This window comes from Erpetoichthys calabaricus, chromosome 5, assembly GCF_900747795.2.
Source record: "Erpetoichthys calabaricus chromosome 5, fErpCal1.3, whole genome shotgun sequence".
NCBI classification, from domain to species: domain Eukaryota; kingdom Metazoa; phylum Chordata; class Cladistia; order Polypteriformes; family Polypteridae; genus Erpetoichthys; species Erpetoichthys calabaricus.
The window spans coordinates 245,707,115-245,734,631 of record NC_041398.2 but is presented as its reverse complement, the minus strand read 5'-3'; the positions used below and the strand labels follow the sequence as shown (position 1 = coordinate 245,734,631).

General features: G+C 43.9%; 1 protein-coding gene across 3 annotated transcripts in view; it reads left to right on the top strand.

The window, feature by feature from the left end:
* si:dkey-27h10.2 (location of vulva defective 1) overlaps positions 1–27,517 on the top strand; it is a 111,759-nt gene that overhangs the window by 73,409 nt on the left and 10,833 nt on the right. For all 3 annotated transcript variants that reach the window (XM_051928175.1, XM_051928176.1, XM_051928174.1), the window contains one exon: positions 24,611–24,719. In XM_051928175.1, coding sequence (XP_051784135.1) covers positions 24,611–24,693 — 83 coding nt within the window. In that variant the 3' untranslated portion in view covers positions 24,694–24,719. The remainder of the gene's footprint in view (positions 1–24,610; positions 24,720–27,517) is intronic.

The window sequence follows — 27,517 nt, the reverse complement described above, 5'->3', positions numbered from 1 at the left end:
AAGTAAAACACAGAGCAGAGAAAAATAAGCAATAGTGGGTCATGACTGGCACACTTTAGGTCAGCTTGGGGAGCATGCACTGGCACTGCGTGTTGATGAACCCACCACACGATGAAACAGCTCAGGATCCCACCCTCTAGAAATTAACTTCTTTCTGCCAGCAGCCAGGTGTTACATGGGCATCCCCTTGGCCTGATCCAGCCGCTCGGGTCCTTAGCAATGAGTCTGATCACCCTTGGGTAATGGTGCCACATGCCACTCCCTCACAATGCAGGTCATGTGCCTCATTTGGGACCCTGTGAGCAACACAAAGTCAAACCAGAGGCCAGGGCCAGACTGGGAAGCTTATTCAGGCCGGGAATCCCAAGTCTATAACCGCCGCCACATAATAGACATCAGTTTTCTTGTACAGGGTGGTCCAGATCTAACTATGCAACTTTTAATGGAATGGAATAACTGCATAGTTAGATCTGGACCACCCTATACAGGCACAGATTCAAAAATCCAATAAACACCATTTTGTCTTGGAATTTTTTTTTATGAAGGAGACCGTAGATTCAGCTTTTACACTGTAAAAGGCGCTATATAGCGCCCGACCCGGCACAGACTCAGGCAGAGGCACGTACTTTAATAAAAGGCTTTTTTATTTCTTCTTCAGCCGTGGGGCACGCCTTCCCCATGTCCCACAGGCCCAACACGGTCCTAAAAGCACTTCCAATACAACAAACCACACTTCTCTCCACCTCAGCACCACCACTCCTCCTCAGGCTTAGTCCTCTTCCTCCCGACTCTGGCTCCTTGAGTGGTGGTGGCTGGCCCTTTTTATATCCCACCCGGAAGCGGTCCAGGTGCTTGGACACCTGGTCCTAATTGCCCTTCCGGGTGGGGCTGAAGGTATGACCAGCCAGGCTGCTGACTCCACGCAGCTCCCCATGGCGGCCATCCGAGCCCCCAACCAGGCTGTGGAGGACTCCATCTCCCATGGAGCCATGCGCCGGGCTGGGGAATCATTGGCTGCCAGGGAGGCTGCCACCGAGTGTCCCGGGGGAGGTACTGAACAGTCCATGGCTGCTCCCCCAGAACAGATGTAGGAGAGGCGTCCCTGCCGGGTATGGGACCCGGCTGTCCTTTACAACACTTACAGTGTTCATTTCACTCTTAAATGTTAGTCTCAGGACAACCTCTGATAAAGTGCAGAACAACACTTCATAAATAAATAAACCATGTAGTTCTATCATATTTATATCAAAACAAATGTGCAAAAAGCACTGAGCCACAAAATGTAATTGTCAGTGGAATCCCCAGTGCAGAGATGATGTCTGCAGTTTCTACTGCGAGTCTGGAATCTCCCGAGCGGCGCCGCTGTCCGAGTCCTGATGCTAAAGCTGAATGCTCTTCCACCAAGTTTGAAGTGTTGGTCAGAAAAAGACCACTTTGAATTTCTTCAATAGACAAAAGACTCCAGAAATATCTCCGTGCCACAGAATTCGGTCAAGCATTTTTTTAAAGAATGCACTTAGCAAACAAAAAACTATAAAACATTTCGAGTGGCCTGTTCGGTCACGCATAGCGCTAAGGCTGGACTGTCAGAGCGCGAGAGACGCACTTGAAAAATATTCAAATAAAGTCAAAACAAGACACGTGCATTAATAAACTTATCATGAAATAAAGAACAGGTACATTTAAAAACACAAATCATTCCACTCACATACGTGTTTCAAATAATAAAAAAATAAAACATTTCGTTTAGCCTGTTCAGTCACTCCCTCATCAATGCGCTAAAGGTTTAACTGTCAGAGCGCGAGAGACGCACTTGGAAAATATTAAAATAAAGTAAAAACAAGACACGTTCATTAACAAACTTAACATGAAATGAAGAACAACAGGTACATTTAAAAACACAAATCATTCCCCTTACATACGTACGTGTTTCAAATAATAAAAAATAAAACATTTCAAGTAGCCCGTTCAGTTACGCATAGCGCTAAGATTGGAGTGTCCGAGCGCGAGAGACGCACTTTAAAAATATTAAAATAAAGTAAAAACAAGACACGTTCATTAAAAAAAAAACTTATCGTGAAATAAAGAACAACAGTTACATTTAAAAACACAAATATTTCCACTCATATACGTGTTTCATTAGGCTAATAAATAAATAAAATAATAAAACATTAAGTATAGCGGGTCTGCGGCTTTGAATGAAGGGCCAGGTTTTTTAATCCATTTGGCCGTTGTCAGTCTCCGTGGGCGCGATTGCGCAGCCGCGGGGATTTAATGAGGTAACTGGGGCGAGTTGCACCTGCGCGTGAGGGTGCGCGTGTTCTCAATCGCTTAATCGGCTTCCTGCCGTGTGTGATTGAGGCGCTGTGCCCACGGAGCCGTATAAGTACGGGCCGGCACAGGAATGAATGAATGATCGATCGATCGTGGTGGAGTCCTCACTAGGGATCTGAGGCACGACTGCATGTGCGGGAGAACAACCGACCCCGAGCGGTCAGGCAGACGCCGAGACTGGAAAGGCGCAGTGTTTGACTGGTGCAGGTTATTCTGGTATTTTAGCCTCGTTTAAACGTTTGGATTTTTACCTTTTTATGGGACTTTGATGCACTGCACTTTAGTTGGACACTTTTTATTTTGTTTTTTTATGGTAATAAAAGCTCTTTTGGCGCTTTTTTGCACCTTCCCCTTGCTCCGTTTGATGTGTCCCCATCTGCCATGAAATCCGATTCCATGACCGTCAGTGTTGGGTTCGAGGTCTTCCAATTCTGGAAGAGGGAGTGTGGATTAGGACCCATACCGTCACAGGTAGGGGGTTAAAACCGTCACCATATGCTACACTTAATTCAAATTTGAATTCAAAATAAATACACAGTAACAAATACCAAAACCCATACAACATCCAAATATAATCCAAATTATATTATAAACTTTTAATCTTCATAAATAACTTTAATCACAGAAGCACCATATGTATGCACCTCTCATCCTTCGCGCTCCTGTTTAACTGTCGGAGTGCGAGACGCACACAAAGTCAAAACTTGACTTCAACAAAAACAAGAAAAGAAACCCGAAAGGATTTGTGCCCACTACAGAGCAATAACGCCTGCTCGTTTTCCAGTATAATAACATTATAGAATTTCACCATCAGTTTATTTCACTGGTTGCTCTGAATGGCAGGCCAGGACACCAGGAAAGGACCTGCTGATTGTTAACGGCCCTGCCAGCGATACCCAAGGATTCTCTTGAAGATACACACATGAAGGAGTCCAGTCTTCTCTAAGGTCACTGGATAGCGACTATGTCTAGTAAACATGAAGCACCAGGACTCTAAAGCACCACACAGCCCTTTCCAGCGACCTCAGGACCCCCCATGCTCTCCCAGTCCGACTATTGACTTCATAGGAAGAGTCACCTGAATGTCACTGCTGATGTAAGTAAACCTCTCAATGACGCGGTTGACACTCTCTCTGTAGAGAGACACACTGCTGATGGCCGTGCCCAGGAGGTCATTAAAAGCTGGCTTTTGGTTTTTATCAGGACCCTCACAGGCCCAGACACTCAGTCTTTTAGTGTAACTGACAAATAATACAGCAATGGCAGGCACTGAGGGGCACAGTGGTTTGAATGCCATTCTGGACACTCAGCCTTCATCCCATGGACAGGCAGTCAGTTCTAAGTTCTGAGTGACTGTGGGCATATGTGCGCTGTGAGAGACTCGTGGCACCCCCAGTGTCGGTTCAAGACTGGCACCCAAGGTCAATGGAACTGGCAGCAGCTCCCCTTGACCCCGAATACCATGAGCAGTTTAGAAAGTGGACGGACCAGTAATTAGACACTCGGTTAAGAGTATAACAGATTAAAGAACTGAGCATTTGGCCAAAGGCTGACTGGGCGTCCCTCAAGGCAGCAGGTGAATTGGTAGCCCTGTGACCAGAGGATTGAACTCCCACAGCGGGCGCAGGTTCACACTGTTAGTGTCTGTCTGCACTTAAACAAATGGACAAGAGAGAACAAAATGGTGCACAATACACTTAAATAACAATGGGTGGGACCAAAGACAGATGAGGAGAGAGACACTCGCATGACACAATGGCACGGACGTCACAGGGCATGTAGTCAGTGGCACAACGGTGGAGACGATCTGTGTAGTGTGCATAGAAGTCCATATAGTTGTTAATATACAGAATAGCCAGTAAAATAGTCATAGAGGTCCATATTGTCAATACAATACAGTATAGTCAGTAATATAGTCATAGTGGTCCTTACAGTCAGTGGTGGGATGATGATGATGTAATGTGCAAAAGTGAGTATCACAGTCATAGACATCTATTTAGTAGGAAATAGCCAGTAAAATATTTATATTTTTAAGTCCACATAGCCAGACTATACAGATATAGTCAGTAATATTGTTATAATCATCCATATCGTCAGTGATTTAGTTATAGAGATCCATATAGTCAGTGGTGATGATGATGGTAGAGCACTGAGGCAGTCAATCTGTGTAATGGGCAAAAGACAGTAATACAGACACAGAGCCCATATAGTTATAGTCATATGTGTTAATATACAGTGCATCCGGAAAATATTCCCAGCGCATCACTTTTTCCACATTTTGTTATGTTACAGCCTTATTCCAAAATGGATTCAATTCATTTTTTTCCTCAGAATTCTACACACAACACCCCATAATGACAACGTGAAAAAAGTTTACTTGAGGTTTTTGCAAATTTATTAAAAATAAAAAACATTGAGAAAGCACATGTACATAAGTATTCACAGCCTTTGCCATGAAGCTCAAAATTGAGGTCAGGTTCATCCTGTTTCCCCTGATCATCCTTGAGATGTTTCTGCAGCTTCATTGGAGTCCACCTGTGGTAAATTCAGTTGACTGGACCTGATTTGGAAAGGCACACACCTGTCTATAGAAGGTCCCACAGTTGACAGTTCATGTCAGAGCACAAACCAAGCATGAAGTCAAAGGAATTGTCTGTAGACCTCCGAGGCACAAATCTGGGGAAGGTTACAGAAACATTTCTGCTGCTTTGAAGGTCCCAATGAGCACAGTGACCTCCATCATCCGTAAGTGGAAGAAGTTCAAAACCACCAGGACTCTTCCTAGAGCTGGCCGGCCATCTAAACTGAGCGATCGGGGGAGAAGGGCCTTAGTCAGGGAGGTGACCGAGAACCTGATGGTCACTCTGTCAGAGCTCCAGAGGTCCTCTGTGGAGAGAGGAGAACCTTCCAGAAGGACAACCATCTCTGCAGCAATCCACCAATCAGGCCTGTATGGTAGAGTGGCCAGACAGAAGCCACTCCTTAGTAAAAGGCACATGGCAGCCCATCTGGAGTTTGCCAAAAGGCACCTGAAGGACTCTCAAGACCATGAGAAAGAAAATTCTCTGGTCTGATGATACAAAGATTGAACTCTTTGCTGTGAATGCCAGGCGTCACGTTTGGAGGAAACCAGGCACCGCTCATCACCAGGCCAATACCATCCCTACAGTGAAGCATGGTGGTGGCAGCATCATGCTGTGGGGACTGGGAGACTAGTCAGGATAAAGGGAAAGATGACTGCAGCAATGAACAGAGACATCCTGGATGAAAACCTGCTCCAGAGCGCTCTTGACCTCAGACTGGGGCGACGGTTCATCTTTCAGCAGGACAACGACCCTAAGCACACAGCCAAGATATCAAAGGAGTGGCTTCAGGACAACTCTGTGAATGTCCCTGAGTGGCCCAGCCAGAGCCCAGACTTGAATCCGATTGAACATCTCTGGAGAGATCTTAAAATGGCTGTGCACCGACGCTTCCCATCCAACCTGATGGAGCTTGAGAGGTGCTGCAAAGAGGAATGGGCCAAACTGGCCAAGGATAGGTGTGCCAAGCTTGTGGCATCATATTCAACAAGACTTGAGGCTGGAATTGCTGCCAAAGGTGCATTGACAAAGTATTGAGCAAAGGCTGTGAATACTTATGGACATGGGATTTCTCAGTTTTTTTATTGTTAATAAATTTGCAAAAACCTCAAGTAAACTTTTTTCACGTTGTCATTATGGGGTGTTGTGTGTAGAATTCTGAGGAAAAAAATGAATTTAATCCATTTTGGAATAAGGCTGTAACATAACAAAATGTGGACAAAGTGATGAGGCGCTGGGAATACTTTCTGGATGCTCTGTATAATCATAGTCAGTAATGTGCAGTTAGCAATATAGTCATAGGAGTCCATATAGTCAGTAAAAAATAGCAATATATAGTCATAGAGGCCCATATGATCTCTAAGGCATTGTAATATACAGTCAGTAATAGTCCTCAAAGTACCTATCATCAATAATATATATATATATATATATATATATATATATATATATATATATATATATATATCGTCACAAGAACAAGCCAAAGACATCAAGAATAGTTTGGGGCAACCACCCATATAACATTCCCTGGCTGCAAATGGATAAATAGACTAGAGATGTTCACAGGTCAGAGTGCAAAACAGAACTGAGTCAGGTTGTCATAGAAGGCGGCTTTATGTGCTGAGACAGGAAGTGATGCCATCAGATGTCCCGAAACCGGAAGTGACGTCACCAGAGGCCCAGGACCCGGAAGTGACTTCATCAGAGGCGCCAGAACCTTTCCCAGATTTCCCGTGGATGGTCTGCAAGGGATTGAGAAAGAAAGTCAGTGCACATCGCCACCCCCTGGTCTAGCATGGAGTTACTATTATTCAGGTCCTTAAGCTGTCTACCAATTGCACGTGTGTGACAATATATATAGTTATATATTAATATACAGTCAGGAATATACTCATGAAATTTCATATAGTCAGTAATATACTATAGCAATATACTGTATAGTCATAGAGGCCCATATGATCTCTACGGCATTGCAATATACAGTCAATAATATAGTCCTCAAAGTACCTATCATCAATAATATATAAATTAATATACAGTCAACAATATATTCACAGAAGTTCATATAGTCCGTAATACGGTATATAGCAACACTAGCAAAATACCCGCGCTTCGCAGCGGAGAAGTAGTGTGTTAAAAAGGTTATGTAAACATATATATACATATACATATCTACATATACACATATCTATATATACATATATATACATATATATACATATATATATATACATATACACATCCACACATATATATATATATATATATATATATATATATATATATATATATATATATATACATACACACATATCAACACATATACACACATACATACACACACACATATACATATATACATACATACATACATACATAGTGCGTTGTAACACGGGCTGTGATTGTTACATGGGAGGGAGACGACAAATCACAGCTTCCCGCTTTCTAATCGGGCCTGTGATTGGTGCTTTGACTGATGCCTAGATCCCACAGTATGTCCCCTTAGGAGAGGCGTTAGGCAAGTGTAATTGAATAGCGGTGCTGCAAGTTTAGCTTTACACCTGTTTTTAAGGCTTATTGACTGAAAGGGGCTGTCATGAAAAAACTTAGGGCTTTGCTACAGGATACACCCTCCACAAGTTAAGGAAGTAAAAATAAAGGTATATATTTCTGTTTTATTTAAACCTTTTAAGTTTGTATGCGGGCGGCATGGTGGCGCAATGAAAGGTGCCAGTTAGGAGACCCGGGTTCGCTTCCCTGCGTGGAGTTTGAATGATCTCCCCGTGTCTGTCTGGGTTTCCTCCGGGTACTCTGGTTTCCTCCCACAGTCCATAGACATGCAGGTTAGGTGCATTGACGATTGTAAATTGTCCCTGGTGTGTGGGTGTGTGTGGGTGTGTGCGCCCTGCGGTGGGCTGGCACCTTGCCCAGGGTTTGTTTCCTGCCTTGTGCCCTGTGTTGGCAGGGATTGGCTCCTGTATTTAGGATATAGCAGGTTGGATAATGGATGGATGGACATTTGTATGCATAGCCCCATTTGCCCGTTTTTGTTTTTTTTCTTTCTTCAGTAATATTTCAGCAAACCCGGAGCTTGTCAGTTCAAATCCTGGTACTGACACCACTGTGTGACCCTGAGGAAGTCACTTCACCTGCCTGTGCTGCAAAAAACCAAAGTAATGTAACAAATTGTACCTCAGATGTTGCAAGTTGCTGGAATAAAGGCATAAGTCAAATAGATAAATATGTATTATACACATAGGAACTATTCTTTTATTTTCAGTTAAGTCATCTGCAGCAAACCTTTATAAATGAGGGTTTCTCCTTTTTAGATAGTTGTATTGTCATCAAAGTCCATAGCATTAATAATAAAATATAATAATTTACAGTCAGCAATATAGTCATAGATGTCCGAGTAGTCCACAATATATAGTTAGCAATATACAGTAGTCATAGAAGTCCATATGGTGAGTAAGATATAGTAATTTAGTAGTCAGTAATATACAGTACAGTACAGTAATTTGATCATAGACACACATATCATAAGTAGCACAGAGTTACCAATATAGTCATAGAAATTCATATATTCAGTAATATACAGTCACAGAGGTCTGTATGGTCATTGAGGCGTTGTTAAATGTGGTCAGTAATTTAATAATCAAAGTACTTTTCATCAATAATATCTATATTAATATACAGCCAACAATATACTCATAGAAGTTCATATAGTCAATAATATATGAGAATTTATAGTCATAGAGGTCCATGTGCTCTGAAAGATATAGTAATATATACAGTAGACAGTAATATAGTCATCAAAGTCTACATTGTCAGTAATATATATTAAAATACAGTCAGCAATATACTCCTAGATGTCCTTATAGCCCATAAAATAAAGTCAGGGGTGATGAGGACTCAGAAGTGAGGCAGTCAATGTATGTACTTTGAAAAAGTCAGTAACAGAGTCATAGAAGTCCATATAGTCATTTTATATAGTAATATATAGTCAGTTGTAGAGTGGTAGATGTGCATCAGTAGTTATGGTCAGTTAGCGGCACAGTGCTGATGAGGACACAGCAGTGAGGCGGTCAGTCTGTGTCCTGTGCAGACGTCCGTATTCTACCAGCCTGTGGCATAAAGCTATTCCTGCTATGGCTGATGACGGACTGGGCTACAGCAGTTACAGCCAATCACAGATGCCACTCATCCACTCAGAAACTTACATGATAAATGGTGAAATCAGATTCAGAAATTATTTTAGCAAACATCCTTCCCTTATCAAAGCCACTTTATCTATCACAGCCTACTGTGGTATTCAGGAATGTAAGACAGCAAGTGGCTCTGAATGAAGGGGCCAGTCCAGTAAGGGTATTGTCAAGCAAGCACCATGCATTTACATCACACTGGTCAAATTTAAGGTCACCAATTAACCTAACCTGCACACCTTTAGAATGTGGGAGAAAAACGCAAAATAAACAGAGACTAAGAAACAGCATACCCTCATAGCACCAGCGCTTAGATTATGGAGATTACACAAAGATGGCTCATCCGGCTAAGTAATTGCAGCGGGTGGTTTCAGAATGAAAAGAAAGAAGCACACGGGATTCCAGCTTCTCATTCGAGATGGGACAGATCCTATAAAAAATAGACAGATAGCTAGATAGACAGAAGTGAAATGCACTATATAATAGATAGATAGATAGATAGATAGATAGATAGATAGATAGATAGATAGATAGATAGATAGATAGATAGATAGATAGATAGATAGATAGATAGATAGATAGATAGATAATCTGCAGTGGGCTGGCACCCTGCCCCGGGGTTTGTTTCCTGCCTTGCGCCCTGTGTTGGCTGGGATTGGCTCCAGCAGACCCCCGTGACCCTGTAGTTAGGCTGGTTTGATTTTGTGTTGCTCATGGAGTCCCAAATGAGGCACATGACCCGCATTGTGAGGTGGCGTCAGTTACGGCACTACGGCCATGGGTGCCATTACCCGAGGTGATCTGGCCTATTGCTGAGGACCCGAGTACCAGGGCCAAGGGGATGCCCATGTAACACCTGGCTGCAGCTGATAGAGGGTCTTTTCCAGTGGGTGGAACTGGACCGTGTGTCTGCCAGGGGGACACCCTCGGGTAATGGCGGCACATGAACCACATTGTGAGGGAGCGTCAGTTACGGCACTACGGCCATGTGGCGCCATTACTCGAGGGTGACCCGGCTTATTGCTGAGGACCCAAGTACCAGGGCCAAGGGGATGCCCACGTAACACCTGGCTGCAGCTGATAGAGGATCATTTCCAGTGGGTGGAACTGGACCGTGTGTCTGCCAGGGGAGCACCCTTGAGTAATGGCGGCACATGACCCGCATTGTGAGGGAGCATCAGTTACGGCACTACGGCCATGTGGCGCCATTACCCAAGGATGATCTGGCTCATTGCTGTGGACCTGAGTTCCATGCAAAGGGGATGCCCACATAACACCTGGCTGCAGCAGATAGAGGGTCATTTCCAGTGGGTGGGACTGGACCGTGTGTCTGCCAGGGGGGCTCTCAACAGGTATCCTGAGCTGTGGTGGGCAGTGCATTGTCCCCAACCTAACCTGACATGACCTTCTGGAGTATTGAGTGTTGCGTGACAAATGAAGGGGTCTGAAAACGAAGTGAAGTGAGGTAACAGCATAACAAAATATGTGAAAATGAAGGGGTCTGCAGAGCTCCTCAAGGCGCTATATACAGAATAGTGAATAAAGCAGACATAAGACCTACATGTTGGTGGTGAGTGGTGAGTTTAAGTAGAAAAATATTGAAGAGGTGTGTAAGCCAACTTTCGTTTTTTTTAGATTTCAAACGGCAAAATACATGGCATGCAAACTGGACAGTAAAGTTTAGGAAAAAAGACTCAGAAGTCCCGGAGTCGAGATTTGATTTTCAGGATGTGTTGAAACATTTCCCTCAAGAGGTGACCCACACGACCCCCCCCCCCCCCCACACACACACACACATGTTTGCATGTCTCCCATATTGAACCTGACACCCCAGGCATCTCCACCCCCCCCCCCCCCCCCCCCCCAAAGATGATAATACTTAATATTTCTGACAGGCATGAGATCTTCTTTTCTTTTTTAACCCGATGATTGAGATGCAAATTGTTGTGTCTTGAAAGGCTCAAAAATGTCAGGCATGTGGCGCTCGCGTTTGCATTGTTAAACGGCAGGGGAAAAATAAAAAAAAGAAATTCCAGTGATAAACGGCGGATCATTCACACTCAAAAATCCCGGGATAGGGGTCCTCTTAACGTTGACGTGCGATAACAAAAGACGGTCGTGTCAAAACAGAGCAGCAGCCATACAGCTGGCGAGCTGAAGAGCAAACGCCACTGTACAAACATGAATAAATGAAAATAATAAAGTATGAACGAGAAAGAATTCAATATGAAGATACAATACCCTATGTAAAATAAACCTTTTTATTTGCTGTCGATTTAGAATTTCCTTTATTAGGTTATAGTGAATTTATGTGATTTTCCCATTGGGATTAATAAAGTATCTATCTATCTATCTATCTATCTATCTATCTATCTATCTATCTATCTATCTATCTATCTATCTATCTATCTATCTAGTGTTGGTTGTATGCGCCATCTGTTAGAATGAAAACTGAAAAGTAGTTTATTTAACACCTTGGAACTAGAAGACGAAGAACATGGACTGTAAGACCAGAAAACTCCTCACGATGATCCGAAAGCAGACATCGAGCATCTCTGCATCTCATGACGCCAAGCAGGCAGAGGACTTTAAGAGTTCAAGACGGTGGAGGACATTGCGATTGTCGATCTGTGTGAGTGAGATTGTCTCGAGTGGTCCAGTGGGCGGCTACTGCTATTGCTGCTCTAACACCACCGAGCGCTACATGAGCGCAAGTCGATGGTGAAGAGCCTCCATGAGATTGAAAAAGAAGGTATGGGTTGACTGAGACCACTAGTGCTAGCAGCGAGAAAACCAAACAGTTACTCAAGTCCAAGATTATGGAGTCCAGGGTGTGATGCTACAAGGAGAAGTTTCTTCAACAACCTGGACAGGCCTTACATCAGCATGGCTAAGAAGTGCGCATCACTAGGGGGAAACCGAAATCCTCAGCACAGCCGCTCAAGATCAGGCCTTGAACACCCGGTACCACCAGTAAGTAGATCATGGGTGCATCAGTTGTGACAAGTATAGGGGGCATAGAAGTCACTCAACCCGACACAGACAGACACAGGAGGCACTTATAAAAAATGCAAATGTCTTTATTTGTTTTCACCTCGTGGGAAACGCTTTCCTTGTTTCCCACAGGGACAACACAGTCCAACTAAGCCCAAACAAAATGCTTTTCCACTTTCCTTCTCTTTCTCTTTTCTGCTCCACTCCTCCTCGGCAAGCTTCGTCTTCCTCCTCCCAGCTCCGGCTCTCCGAGTACTGTCTGCAGCCTTCTTTTATATGTTGTGCTCCAGGTGATTGATGACCTATTTCTGGTCGCACTTCCAGGTGTGGTGGCACGCCCAGGGCTCTATACAACTCCATCTCCCATAAAGCCCTGCGGTAGTCATCTCTGCAACCCATTGTGGCTTGCCATCTAGCATCCCAGGGGAGGTACTGTTTTGCCCACGCTGGCTCCCCCTCGTCCTATTAGCGAAGAGGCGTCCTGGCCGTGCAAGGACCCTGGCCATCTATGACACTGTCAACTTGTCTGGCATATATTTGTAGAAAAAAAGGTGTCCCTTTTATTTTATCATAGATTCATGCACAGACAAATCACAGCCAGGCTGATAACATTGTTTCTATGTTGGTTCCACAATGTCAAGTAGGGGCTGAACTTTATGCATGGCGTTATAGCCTGGCTCACCCCATGGGATTTGCTTCTGTTTATTACAGAAGTGAATAAAACTTTGCAGCATCACGTACCTATCATCACGCTGCATAACCTGTCCAAAGCCACCAGGGGACAAAGCACGTTTGGACCAATGCTCCCTGAAGTTATATCACCAGTTCTGTCCCATCTCTATTTGTAATGCCACAGCGCGCTTCATCTCGTCTTTTGTTGTGGGTTTCCACTTTGAAAAACGAGAATGCAATGCAAGCACAGCCCGCGATTCAAAAAATTTCTCTGCCTACCTGTTTGTCTCGTCTGACAGTAGCTGAAAAGCAGCATCAGGAGAGAGCAGCCTAAAGTAGTCCAGCAGCTGGTGATCTGTCATGTCCAACAGCAAGCCATGCCGTCTTGTGAAGTCCAGTAGCCAGTTCGGCTCCCACGGATCAATGTCTGTGTATCCCTCCCACGCGAACCTTGCCGTAGATGCATCGGCTGCGCGAATGCGTTCAGCTGGCAGCGGATCAGCTGGCGCGGCATCGGCTGGTGTCCGATCAGCTGATGCCGGCTTCTCACTCTCTTGATCGATCTCCTGAACACTGTCAATAAAATCCGATTCTGAAAAATCAGAGTCCGACTCCGCGATAATGCGCAAAACATTGTCTGCCGAGTGTTTTCTTTTCTGCACTCGCTTCGCTCCCTTGTGACATGTCGATGCCATCTTGCCGTTGTTTACATTTCGCAACTCACGCACACGCAAGGATTAGTTGCCGAGTCAACGAGTCTAGCATTCCTCCAAGCACAGAGGGAATGCCTGCGACGTGACAGTGAGTTTTGTCGCCATTAACAGCTGATTGTCGCCCTCTATCCCTGGATGTCAACTTTTGTCGACATTCGCCCTCAACCCCTCCTGTCGACAAAAGTCAACATCCGCCCTAAAAGAGTTAGTTAACATAAGAAAAGACTAAGGTCCGATGGCCAGTGGGGACAGAAAAAACAAAAAAAAACTCCAGACGGCTGGAGAAAAACATAAAATCTGCAGGGGTGCCAGGCCACGAGACCACCCAGTCCCCTCTGGGCAAAGGAGATGAAATAATTCTGGCCTTTTATTGGTCCACCTTTCAGTCTAAGAAATGTTTCAGTCAGCCAGTGTTGTCCATCAGCCAGACCGGGTGACCAGTATCGAAGGTGGTCAGGTTTGTGTGACTCCTGTATATAGCCCAGGTAGAAATTTGTGATTGATGTAAATAAGTTACTGATGTAAAAATGGAAATGTTTGTGTTTTAAACTGTTAATATTAGTGTAGTAGTTGGTTTATGTGGTTATGCAGACTTTTATTTTGATAACCGGATGTTGTAGAGAAAACGGAAGGGGGTGGAAGAACCGGCTGTAGGAGAGAACGGGCGAGAGAAAAAAAAAAAAAGAACGTGATGCCGAGGTGGTGAAGCGGAAAGTTTGGGAGGAAAATTGCAAATTAACAGCAAGATAATTTACCGGAATACGAACTGCTGAGATCGACTGAGAATTTCGATTAGACGTTCGCAGTGTCTATCCGGTGAAGAACCACTCGTTAATTCAGTGAGGGGAAGTAGCAGCGTGAACCGATAGAGGCAGCAGCTCAGTGCGCTTCTGGTGGACGTTCGCTTATTTGGAGACGGAGACGCTTTTGGGTTAGCTCAGCAGCGGTTCCCTGCTCACAGACAGAAGCAGAGGGGTCGGGAGGATTTGTTGGATTAATACCACCATCGTAAAGTAAGGTACCACTTTCATTTTATTTGTTGTTCCTGGGTGCGTGAATTGACCGCTAAGTTTTTGGTCTCAACGCTCACAAGCACTGAATCAGGCCTGCAACGTTTTGTTTCAATACGAGTTTGACAAGACTGAATGTGTTTTTATTTTATTATTAACGGGTGAAATATAGTTTATGATTATTCGTTTGGGTAAAAGAAAATTCCTGATTATTTCCAGTTTTATGAATTGTGTTTTTTTTGCTTTATAATTAAACGGGGAGTTTATCATTTTTTTATAACCCAGTGTATTGGTGTTTTATTATAAGTTTATGTGTAGCATGAACTATTGGTTTGGGAACAAATGTTAACGGGTAACTTCTTCTACCTTAATTTATTTGTTATTACCTGACCAGTGTATTATGTAACAGGTGTCTGGTCACACTTACAGGTAATCTAACTTAGACACCATTAAAATATCCGACTACGCCACCCAGTTTTATTAAGAGACTGGGAACTCTTGAAATTTACTGATAATAGCAAACAGGTTTCTTTAAATTGGGCGGTGAGTGAATGAAAGACACAACAGTAATTTCAGAAAAAAGCAACAGTAAGTTCTATTACACAAGACAATAAAAAGTACATTAAAAAGATAAACGAACATAACAAAATCTAAACATATCAGGAACAAATTTCCTTTTTTTAACCCTTTAACCGCCAACTCCCTAAATATTCCCCATGCCAGGCGAAATCTAAACAATTTTCGGTTTTTTACTTTACATTTATTCAAGCAGGGCGGTACGGTGGCGCAGTGGGTAGTGCTGCTGCCTCGCAGTTGGGTGATCTGGGGACCTGGGTTCGCTTCCCGGGTCTCCCTGCGTGGAGTTTGCATGTTCTCCCCGTGTCTGCGTGGGTTTCCTCCCATAGTCTAAAGACATTTAGGTTAGGTGCATTGGTGATTCTAAATTGGCCCTAGTGTGTGCTTGGTGTGTGGGTGTGTTTGTGTGTGTCCTGAGGTGGGTTGGCACCCTGCCCGGGATTGGTTCCTGCCTTGTGCCCTGTGTTGGCTGGGATTGGCTCCAGCGGACCCCCGTGACCCTGTGTTCAGATTCAGCAGGTTGGAAAATGGATGGATGGATGGATTTATTCAAGCAGTATTTACCTGCTGAAATACCTGCTGAAATGTTTCAAATAAATGGTCAATCAAAGGACGTAGCTTGAACAAGCGGTCACGGTTTGGATCTTTCTTATCTGGCTCAGATAACGGGCGGCAGTCCAGTTGAGATGCTGGGGATACACCCACTCATCGCCATCATCCGATGCGTCGTCATTCACAGTATCATGCAGCACACGTTGCTGATCATCATTGTCGCTAAAATCTTCTTCAGAACTGCTACAATCGTGATCAGAATTATTGTCCAAAATCGCCTGCAAAACCTCACTTGAAGTCAGTTTACGTTTCGCCATATTCACAGCTTTCACTTTCGAATCACATCACGTGAGCGGCCAATACAACCGCAGAGTTGTCAAAATACAACGTAGTAATAATACCCACGCCAAACTGTCAGTTATACTACGCGCCAGGCATTCACATAACCACAGGCAAATGTGCCGGATAATTCCGGCAGTAAGGCGTCAGCAATAACGCTACGATGCCGGATATATCCGGCAGAGAGCGGTTAAGAGGTTAAAAGGAAAATACACAGTCCACACTCTAAAAGTCCGTTAAAAACAAGAATTGGAGGATACAACCTTTAGTGGTGCAGAGTCCAGTTTGTGCACTGTGTTACCCCAACACTTAATTGTTCAGCTGTCCACGGATGCACTCTGTTCACCGGACACTCGTTTCCAAACAGAAGTTTTATCAAAACATTGAATCCCTGTCAGCGTCTCTTCGTCGTTCCTTTTTTTCCAACTCTGTGCTCCTTGTGTTGCTGTGACCTAGGCACGCCTCATTTCTCATCTGCCAGCTTTGCTTGGTCCTTTCATGCGGCTTCCTTCTCTCGCTGGACCCACAACCGGCATCTTCTTGTGGAGCTGTCTCTTCCTCCCTGGAAGTGTCACAGGTGTCTGGTCACACTTACAGGTAATCTAACTTAGACCCCATTAAAATATCCGACTACGCCACCCAGTTTTATTAAGAGACTGGGAACTCTTGAAATTTACCAATAATAGCACACAGGTTTCTTTAAATTGGGCGGTGAGTAAACACACAATGAAAGACACAACAGTAATTTCAGAAAAAAAACAACAGTAAGTTCTATTGTACAAGACAATATAAGGTACATTAAAAAGATAAATGAACATAACAGAACCTAAACATATCAGGAATTAATTTCCTTTTTTTCAAAAAGGAAAATACACAGTCCACACTCTAAAAGTCTGTAAAAACAAGAATTGGAGGATACAACCTTTAGTGGTGCAGAGTCCAGTTTGGGCACTGTGTTACCCCAACACTTAATTGTTCAACTGTCCACGGATGCACTCTGTTTCCCGGCAGAAGTTGTGTCAAATTGTTGACTCCCTGTCAGCGTCTCTTCGTTGTTCCTTTTTCTTCCACTCTGGGCTCCTTGTGTGGCTGGGACCTAGGCACGCCTCATTCCTCATCTGTCAGCTTCGCTTGGTCCTCTCATGCGGCTTCCCTCTTTCGCTGGACCCACAACTGGCGTCTCCTTGTGGAGCTGTCTCTTCCTCCCTGGAAGTAAATGTTTCCGTCCTTGTGCCTCACGTCGTGTCAGCCAGGTACCCTTGTCTGTCTGCGAGCCCCTGTGCCCTGTCCGAGTGTCTTGGCAGCGATTCCTGTGGACTGTTCCTCCTGCCTTCTGCTGCCCAGGAGTTTATATTTACTTCAGCCCCTGCTGTTGTCAGTCCTGGACAATCAGTTTAATCAATGGTACATCTAAATTGCCTGGGTTTAACAATTAATAAAAACACAAGTTAACAAAATGTATGGTTACCAAACATTAATAAGTACAGATATGCTGATTAGGAACCAATGTTTCCAAGCCAGATAAATACAAACATTCTCTAAGGCCAGACTTCAAAGCAGTGACTCCCTTGCAAGACAGCAAATACCATTAATAAGGACAGACAGCCTTTTAACTTCTCACCCCCCAGTCCCAACAGTGGGTGCCTAATGGAACCACCCAGTGCACAAAAAAAATGTAAAAGTGTCCCCCTCTGACAGAACTGTTGCCGTCCTTGTGCCTCACGTCGTGCCAACCACGTACCCTTGTCTGCCTGCGAGCCCCTGTGCTCTGTCCGAGTGTCTTGGCAGCGTTTTCTGTGGACTGTCTCCTCTGCCTTGTGCTGCCCAGGAGTTTAAATCTCCTTCAGTCCCTGCTGTTGTCAGTCCTGGACAATCAGTTTAATCAATGGCACATCTAAATTTCCTGGGTTTAACAATTAATGAAAATACAAGTTAACAAAATGTATGGTTACCAAACATTAATGAGTACAGATCTGCTGATTAGAAACCAATATTGTCAAACATGTTAATTTCAGGTAAATACAGACATCCTCCAAGGAAGAAGCAGTTCTGTTATCACAACTTGGTATGGGTTGTATACTCAACCAGCCAGACTTCAAAGCGGTGACTCCTTTGCAAGACAGCAAATACCTACACAGACAACCCTGACACAATCAGTAACTGGATTATCCAGGAAATCGAAAAACAAGGTCCCCTTCTGACAGTATTGCTATACTTAGTGTAAAGTTTCTTCTTGAAAAAATAAATCTTGACAAATATAAAGGTTTGGGGACCGTCCCCGTATATTGCCCTAAGACAATATATGAAAAAAATAGATCAAAAGTCTTTGAATGCAAAAGTACAATTGACAATTTACTGAGATGAAAATGGCGGTTTTATACAGTAAGGTTTATGGAAGCAGGAAATGGTTGGCGTGAAGTGACGTCAGACAGGAACCGGAAATGACGTCATTATGATGAGCCGGAAGTGATGTCATTGGAGATGGCCGGGAAGTGCCGTTTTGTATACCCGGAAGTGGAGGTAATTAAATTCCTTCTGACTTTCTGTGGAGAGAAGAGATTCAGGTAAGTACCACGTGACCACTCCATATCTCGCGATAGTTCACTCACCTTTAGGCTCTTTGATTGCCTCCTAATCGCACGTGTGTGACATTAGGTAATAAGGTTTTATTTATAGTGACCCGAGACTCAAACTATTAAAGTAATTAGCGTTATAGTAAATTAGGCATTGGAGTAAAGAACTCAGGGCCCCTTTCTACACACAGTTAGAGTAGACGGGCTACATCTACAGCACTGTGCAAAAGTTTTAGGCAGGTGTGAAAAAATGCTGTAAACAAAGAATGCTTTCAAAAATGGAAATGTTAATCATTTATTTTCATCAATCAACAAAATGCAGTGAATGAACAAAAGAGAAATCTAAATCAAATCAATATTTGGTGTGACCGCCCTTTGCCTTCAAAACAGCATCAATTCTTCTAGGTACACTTGCACACAGTTTTTGAAGGAACTCGGCTGGTAGGTTGTTCCAAACATCTTGGAGAACTAACCCCAGATCCTCTGTGGATGTAGGCTTCCTCACATCCTTCTGTCTCTTCATGTAATCCCAGACACACTCGATGATGTTGAGATCAGGGCTCTGTGGGGGCCATACCATCACTTCCAGGACTTCTTGTTCTTCTTTATGCTGAAGATAGTTCTTCATGACTTTGGCTGTATGTTTGGGGTCGTTGTACTGCTGCAGAATAAATTTGGGGCCAATCATACGCCTCCCTGATGGTATTGCATGATGGATAAGTATCTGCCTGTATTTCTCAGCATTGAGAACACCATTAATCCTGACCAAATCTCCAACTCCATTTGCAGAAATGCAGCCCCAAATGTTCAAGGAACCTCCACCATGCTTCACTGTTGCCTGCAGACACTCATTATTGTACCGCTCTCCAGCCCTTCGACGAACAAACTGCCTTTTGCTACAGCCAAATATTTCAAATTTTGACTCATCAGTCCAGAGCACCTGCTGCCATTTTTCTGCACCCCAGTTCCTATGTTTTCGTGCATACTTGAGTCGCTTGGCCTTGTTTCCACGTCGGAGGTATGGCTTTTTGGCTGCAACTCTTCCATGAAGACCACTTCTGGCCAGACTTCTCCGGAACAGTAGATGGGTGTACCTGGGTCCCATTGGTTCTGCCAGTTCTGATTTCGAAGGGTAATAAGCTTGATGTGTCTTTCATCTGCTACACAAAGTTTCCTTGGCCGACCACTGTGTCTACGATCCTCATCATTGCCCGTTTCTTTGTGCTTCTTCAAAAGAGCTTGAACAGCACATCTTGAAACCCCAGTCTGCTTTGAAATCTTTGTCTGGGAGAGACCTTGCTGATGCAGTAGAACTACCTTGTGTCTTGTTGCTGTGCTCAATCTCGCCATGACATGAAACTGTCTTCCACAACCTCACCTTGGTAGCAGAGTTTGGCTGTTCCTTACCCAGTTTGAAGCCTCCTACACAGCTGTTTCTGTTTCAGTTAATGACTGTGTTTCAACCTACGTGTGACATTGATGATCATTAGCACCTGTTTGGTAGAATTGGTTGATCAGACACCTGACTAGAATCCTACAAAATCCCTGACTTTGTGCAAGTGGACCTATAAGAATTGATGCTGGTTTGAAGGCAAAAGTTAGTAACACCAAATATTGATTTGATTTAGATTTCTCTTTTGTTCACTCACTTTGCATTTTGTAAATTGATAACTATAAACAATCATTATTTATATTTCTGAAAGCATTCTTTGTTTACAGCATTTTTTCACACCTGCCTAAAACTTTTGCACAGTACTGTATATACAGTAGATGGACCTGTGTGTCCTCAGCATAACAATGGAACTGTAAACCCTAGTGTCCAAAAATGGCACCAAGAGGAAGCATATAAATAATAAAAAGTATTGGGGAGAGAACTGAAACCTGAGGGTTGGCAACAAATTGCTGTTGGTCCCTGAGGTTTGATCTAAAGCAGACGAGAGCAACTCCAGTGATGTTTAACTCTTTTAGGCTGAATATTTTTTCCAAAAACTTACTTTTTTCTAAAAAGAACACAAGGTAAAGGTTTAACACAGCAATCAACAAAAAACATTTATTTTTGACCAATGTCACTGTCTTGCATGTCATGTGAGCCTGCATATCATGTGATTTCACATACAGTGGGTATAGAAAAGAATCCCCCCCTTCAAAATATTCCCATTTGTTTTGCTTTACAGCCATAAATCCATCCATCCATTTTCCAACCTGCTGAATCCGAACACAGGGTCACGTGGGTCTGCTGGAGCCAATCCCAGCCAACACAGGGCACAAGGCAGGAACCAATCCTGGGCAGGGTGCCAACCCACCGCAGACAGCCATAAATGAAAACACACAAACTAATATTTCTTCCCAGCTTTACTTACTCAATGCAATCTCTAACACCAAAATCAAAGACATCACAGCTACAGTTCAGAAGAATTTTACAAAATCAAAACAAGAAATACTTGTTACAGTTACTGGCTTCCTCCCAGCTGTGATCAGTTGTAATGAGTGTGATTAGTGAAGCTGTTCCTGGCTCATTCATTCCCTTGCTTGGTAGAGCAACTGACAGCAAACAACTGACTATGGGTGGCAGGCCACTTTCAGAAGATCTCAGGGATAGAGTTGTGGACAGACATAAGGCAGGAGATGGACACCAAAACATCTCAAAGGCTTCATCAATCCCAAGGAGCCCAGTAAAGTCCATCATAAAGAAGTGTTTGGTACGACTAGGACCCTCCCCGGATCCGGCTGTCCGTCCCTCCAAACTGGAAGGACGCTTGAATGGCACTGTATGGAGAAGACGATTCACACCCCACGTCTCATACGTCTTCTCCTCCCCGTGTCCGTGTGGGTTTCCTGGAAGTCTTTTCTGATTTATCCACAGGTGGACTCCAAACAAGGTGTAGAAACATCTCAGTGAGGTTCAAATGAGGGGGACGCGCCTGAGCCACAGTTTGAAGTGTCACAAAGAAGGGTCTGAAGACTTGTGTCAGTGTGATATTTCAGTTTTTTATATCTTTAAATAAGTCGTGTTTTGGCCTCGTCATTTGGGAGTGTTGAGTGTTGCTTGATGAGGGAAAAATAAATGGAAATGATTTTAGTTCAAGGCTGCAACAGAACAAAACATGCAAGAAGTGAAGGAGGGTCTGGAGACTTTGTGAATCCTCTGTAGTTGTAGGATTACCAGAGTTAGACTGTATAAAGGGACACCTGCTAGAAGGGTCTTAAAATAAGAATATCACACTTTGGCAGTGCTGGTGTTTATTATCCCGTGATGTGGACTGGCCAGGATGTGGTCGATGGTGGACTTCTTAGGCGTAAAACCAGACTGCTCCAGTCGCTGGTAGGTGAGCAAGTGATCCTATTCAGGATGACCCTAGCAAGGACCTTACTGGCACTGAGAGCAGTTTTATCCCCTTGTAGTGTCTGCAATCCAGGCGATCACCCTTCCATTTCCAGATAGGGACGATAAGTCCCGTTTTCCAGTCAGTTGGGATGATGCCAGTCTCCCAAATGGAAGCAAAGATTGCTTGCAGTGCCAGGACAACAGCCTGACCACCAGCCTGGAGAAGTTCACCGCGGATACCACAGATCCCTGCAGCCTTCCCTACCCTCAGCTGGTTCACCACCTGTGCCATCTCAGTGAGACTGGGGGGTTCACAGCTAATTGGAGGATCAGCCTCAAGAATCGTGGACCCAGAGATATCCAACGTCCTAGCCGGAGGATCAGCTTTGAACAACTGCTCAAAGTAGCCAGCCCAGCGGTTCACAACTGCAGCCTTTCTGTGCACCTTTTGTGGATTTTCGAAAAGCGTTTGACTCAGTTGACCAAGTGGGACATCCTGAGGGTTCATGGGATCCCCTCAAGGTTGTTGGATATCATGGCCGCCCTGTACACTGTTACTGTGAGTGCTGTGCAGAGTGGAGGCAGGCCCTCTGTGGTTTTTCCCAGTTGATCCTTTGGTTCATCAGCGGTGTGTTCTGCTCCTATTCTGTTCAATGTTGGCATGGACTGGGTGTTGGGCAGAGTCGTGGGGTCCAGCAGCTAAGGGGCATCTGTTGGTGAAGAAAGGTTCACGGATCTTGACTTTGCTGACGATGCTGTGATCTTCGCAGAATCAATGGAGGCTGTGATCGGGGCACTCAAGAGACTGAGTGAGGTAGTCTGAGTTTCTGGACTTGCGAGTGTCCTGATAAAAACCAAAGAGCCAGGCCTTTAATGACCTCTTGGGCACGGCCATCAGCAGTGTGTCTGTCTGCAGAGAGAGTGTCGACCTCGTCATTGAGAGGTTTACTTATCTCAGCAGTGACATTCATGTCTCTGGTGACTCTTCCTGTGAAGTCAGTAGAGGGATTGGGAGAGCATGGGGGTCATGAGGTCGCTGGTAAGGGGTGTATGGAGCTCCTGATATCTCGAAGGTCCAAGTCTTTAGAGTCCTGGGGCTTCCTGTTTACGAGACATGGACGCTATCCAGTGACCTGAGATGAACACTGGACTCCTTCATGTGTGTCTCTTCAGAGGGTCCTTGGGTACCATTGGTTTGACTTTGTGTTGCTCATGGAGTCTCAAATGAAGCACATGAACTGCATTGTGAGGGAGCGTCAGTTACGGCACTACAGCCATGTCGCACGATTACACGAGGGTGATCTGACTCACACACCCCTCATTGTTAGGGACCTGAGTGGCTGGACCAGGCCAAGGGGACTCCCACACAACACCTGGCGGTGGCAGATAGAAGGTCATTTCCTGAGAATGGGATTGGACCGCGTGTCTGCCTGGGGGGTTGCCAACCGGGATCCCGAGCTGTTTTGTCGTGTGGTGGGTGCAGCAACGCCCTGTACCAGTGCAGGCTCCCCAACTTCACTTGACTTGACTTGATGTGGGCTGCCGTCAAGTGCCATGAAATTTGTTGCTCCATCAGGACTTGTATGCTCTTCTGAGCCTTCAGTGCTGCAGGTAGCCTTCTCCCGATGTGTGGCTCAACACCATCTTGTCTCTAAGCTCTGCAGCCATTTCTATTGACCTCGTTACTGGGTCACATTGTCACCTGTGGGACCATCTATAGACCGGACAGTTCCTTTCCTAATCGTGTCCAGTCAGTTGAATAGACGACAGGTGGACTGCAAACATCTCAACGACGATCAATAGAATGGGATGCACCTGAGCCCAAACTCGGGGTCTTAGACAAGGGTTGGGATATTTAAGTAGTTGCCCTAATTTATAAGATCCCGTGTTTGCTTTGTCATTCTGGGGTCACTGAGTGTTGTCTGAGGTGGGAGAAAATGAATTGAAATGACCTTAGCAGAAGGGTGCAACCGAGCAAAATGTGAAAAAAGTGAAGGGGTCTGAAGACTTTGAGGACCAGGAGATGCACTGGGGAGGCCATAAGGAGGGTCTAATAAGAAAGAATACCCCGCTTCGGCAGTGCTGGCATTTGTCGTCCCACAGTGTTGACTGTCATCAAGTGCCATGGGTGCTGTGACTCCATCATAACTGGGGTGGGAGTCACACAGTAGGGGGATGATGATAAGTCATTTATTTAAAGACCCCCCACTCCTCTAGATGGTTGCATGGCGTCTTAAAATTTGAATCATGTATTAGCGTTTAAGGCAAGATGCGAAAGGAAACAAAAGTGAACCAAATCTCATCTTCAAAGACGAGAAGTGAATGATAAAGATTCTTTGGGCTAAGGGCGCCATTTGAAGTTTAACATTGAAATGTGACACGATGATGAAGATCTGCCTCAGGTAGCCTGTCTCAGTCTGGAAGGTGGTCTCTGTAATGACCGCCTGATGAGCCAGCACCTCGGCCACTAAGCATTCTCATTGTCCTCAGCCTTCTGGACCAGCCGGACACGCTGGCCTGGGTTGATTTCTCTAGTCCCATTGACCCCGAGCTCTTTGATTTGTTTCTTCTCAGGCCCCAAAATGGCTAATGAATGAAACTGATTGAACGTCATTTGGGTTTGATGACTGGCCAGCTTTGAAACACCTAACAATTTCTTGCCTGCAGGTTCTGTAAAGGTGAATATTCCCACCACGGTGCTTATATAAACTCTTTACTTTCTCGCTCCTTGCCAGACCCCTCGGATGCTACTGGACAAAAGACAGAAGGCCTGAAGGAAGACGGATTCACGGACATCCAGCTCACGGAATTTTCTTGAGGTCCTCCTCAGCAGCCCGAGGTCGGGTAAGTCCATTGTCACGTCTGACCGCACTGTCTGATAGAAAGGGGACATTTTTCAGACTGTAGAATTTTTAAAGTTGGTACTTCATTGTGTAGCACCTTGTGTCATTAAAGGCGCTATATAACATAAGGACTGATTGCCTTCATAGGTGTAGAACGCTTGTTTTCCATAGTAACACGGTGCTGCCTATAATTACATCCTGCAAGAGAAACCATAGACAATCACTGTCTGCTTAGAAAAGATAAAATCCACAATTTCGGACATGTCTGCTATTACACAATGAGAGCAGCAACAAGCCATGGAATTAAAGAATGAGTTTAATTAACAACAAGACTCAGTGCCTAATTAAGGAACTGGTTGGAGTGAAACTGGTTGAAGGTTGAGGCCCTGACTTAGCTGGTCTTCTGTTGGCTCCCTCACTTCACATTTGTGTTTTGGGTGCCGAGTCTTGTCGTTAATTAAACTCATTCTTTAATTCCATGGCTTGTTGCTGTTCTCATGGTGTAATAGCAGACACGTCCGAAATTGTGGATTTTCTCTTTTCTAAGAGTTCTGTTAAAACGTTTTGGGGATTTGAGCCGACCCACATTCCTGAGAACTTCCTTTATTTTCAGATATCGTATGATGGTCACAGTTTGCTGGTCCTGTTTTGGCTCATTTTGTATCTCATTATCGTTTGGCTGCTAATTAAAGAAAAAGAAACGATTCAGTGGTCTGAGTCTTCAAAAGCAGGTCAATTAAAATGAACTCAAAAGAAGTTAATTAGCAGCAACAACAGGTCACTAATTAAGAAAAGGGTTAGAATGAAAATCTGAAGCCACTGGTGCCCTCCAGGACCGGAGTTTGAGACCCTTGATCTACACACAGGGCCACGAGTGCCTTTCTAAATGATGTCCACTCAGTTCCGTTGGCCACAGGTGGGCTCCAAACTCCAATCAAGTTCTAGAAACATCTCCAGGAGAATTAAAGCAAACAAGGATGGACCTCAGCACAGTTTGGGGTCCCATAGCATAGGGTCTGAATACCTCTAGGGATGAGAAATTGCAGTTTATAATTCTTAATAAATTTGCAAATCTTTCTGGCATCACGCTTTCACTTTTTCATTATGGGTTATTGAGTGAAGATTGATGGGCAAAAATGACAAATTTCTTCATTTAGAATAAAATCTACAACACAACGAAGTGTGCAGAAAGTGAAGGGGGTCTGAATGCCGTAGGAACAGAGACAACTGATACAAGTGAGGCTTTAACTGGCAAGGTCAGGGCTGGATGGAGCGCCGGAGGAGATCCTCATTCTGAGGTGCATTATGGCTGCTCTCTGCTCGAAATGACCGTTGAGCGTCAGCGTTTGGTCTCACTGTACACTTCGGTATGGTTACAATAAAAGGGTAGGCGAAGTATCCCACTCAGAGTAATTCAGAGAGTCAGGTCTGAACCCACAGCCTTGAGCGGTGCAGTCCAACGCCTCACCCACTACTACCTGGATTATTGACAGCTGCTCCTGCACCTGCGCTGCGTTCAATCCAAGGAGCCCCGTCCCGTCACTTTGCCTTCCCATTCTTTCACTAACTCTTTAAAAAGAAGGAAAACAGAGCTGACAGCATATTTATATATGAGGAATGCAGTCAGGTTTTATTTAAGAAAATAGCTCACGGGCACACATCCTTCATCATCTCCATTGTGCTGCATTCCTGTCTTCAGTGTCTCCTACAAGAAGGAAAACGATCAGAAATGGGGCAGTAAAAGTAGGCTAAATGGTGCCAGTCTACTAGAGGGGAGTGTGGCCATGTCAGCACTGAATAGAAGCACATCTACAGAAAAACAGGAATCTGTTTGTCTGTTTATTCACCCAAAAATTACTATAACACCAAATATGGCATGTACAGTAGGTGACATAGATAGATAGATAGATAGATAGATAGATAGATAGATAGATAGATAGATAGATAGATAGATAGATAGAGTGAAAGGCACTATATAAGTGATAGATAGATAGATAGATAGATAGATAGATAGATAGATAGATAGATAGATAGATAGATAGATAGATAGATAGATAGATAGAATTTAATTTTAGTATAGTAGGCAGGATAGATAGATAGATAGATAGATAGATAGATAGATAGATAGATAGATATAAAAGGCACTATAAGATAGATAGATAGATAGATAGATAGAGTGAAAGGCACTATATAAGTGATAGATAGATAGATAGATAGATAGATAGATAGATAGATAGATAGATAGATAGATAGATAGATAGATAGATAGATAGATAGATAGATAGATAGAATTTAATTTTAGTATAGTAGGCAGGATAGATAGATAGATAGATAGATAGATAGATATAAAAGGCACTATAAGATAGATAGATAGATAGATAGATAGAGTGAAAGGCACTATATAAGTGATAGATAGATAGATAGATAGATAGATAGATAGATAGATAGATAGATAGATAGATAGATAGATAGATAGATAGATAGATAGATAGAATTTAATTTTAGTATAGTAGGCAGGATAGATAGATAGATATGAAAGGCACTATATAATAGATAGATAAATAGAGGTTCTATCTATCTATCTATCTATCTATCTATCTATCTATCTATCTATCTATCTATCTATCTATCTATCTATCTATCTATCCGTCTGTTGGAATGACAGAGACATAGCCATTAAATAGACACACAGATACACAGAGACTTGTTGTCCTTTATTAAGTGAATGATGAGAGGAAATCACAAAAGCAGGTAACTCAAGTAAAACCATCAGTAATAAGAAAGCATGGAGGTGGTTTT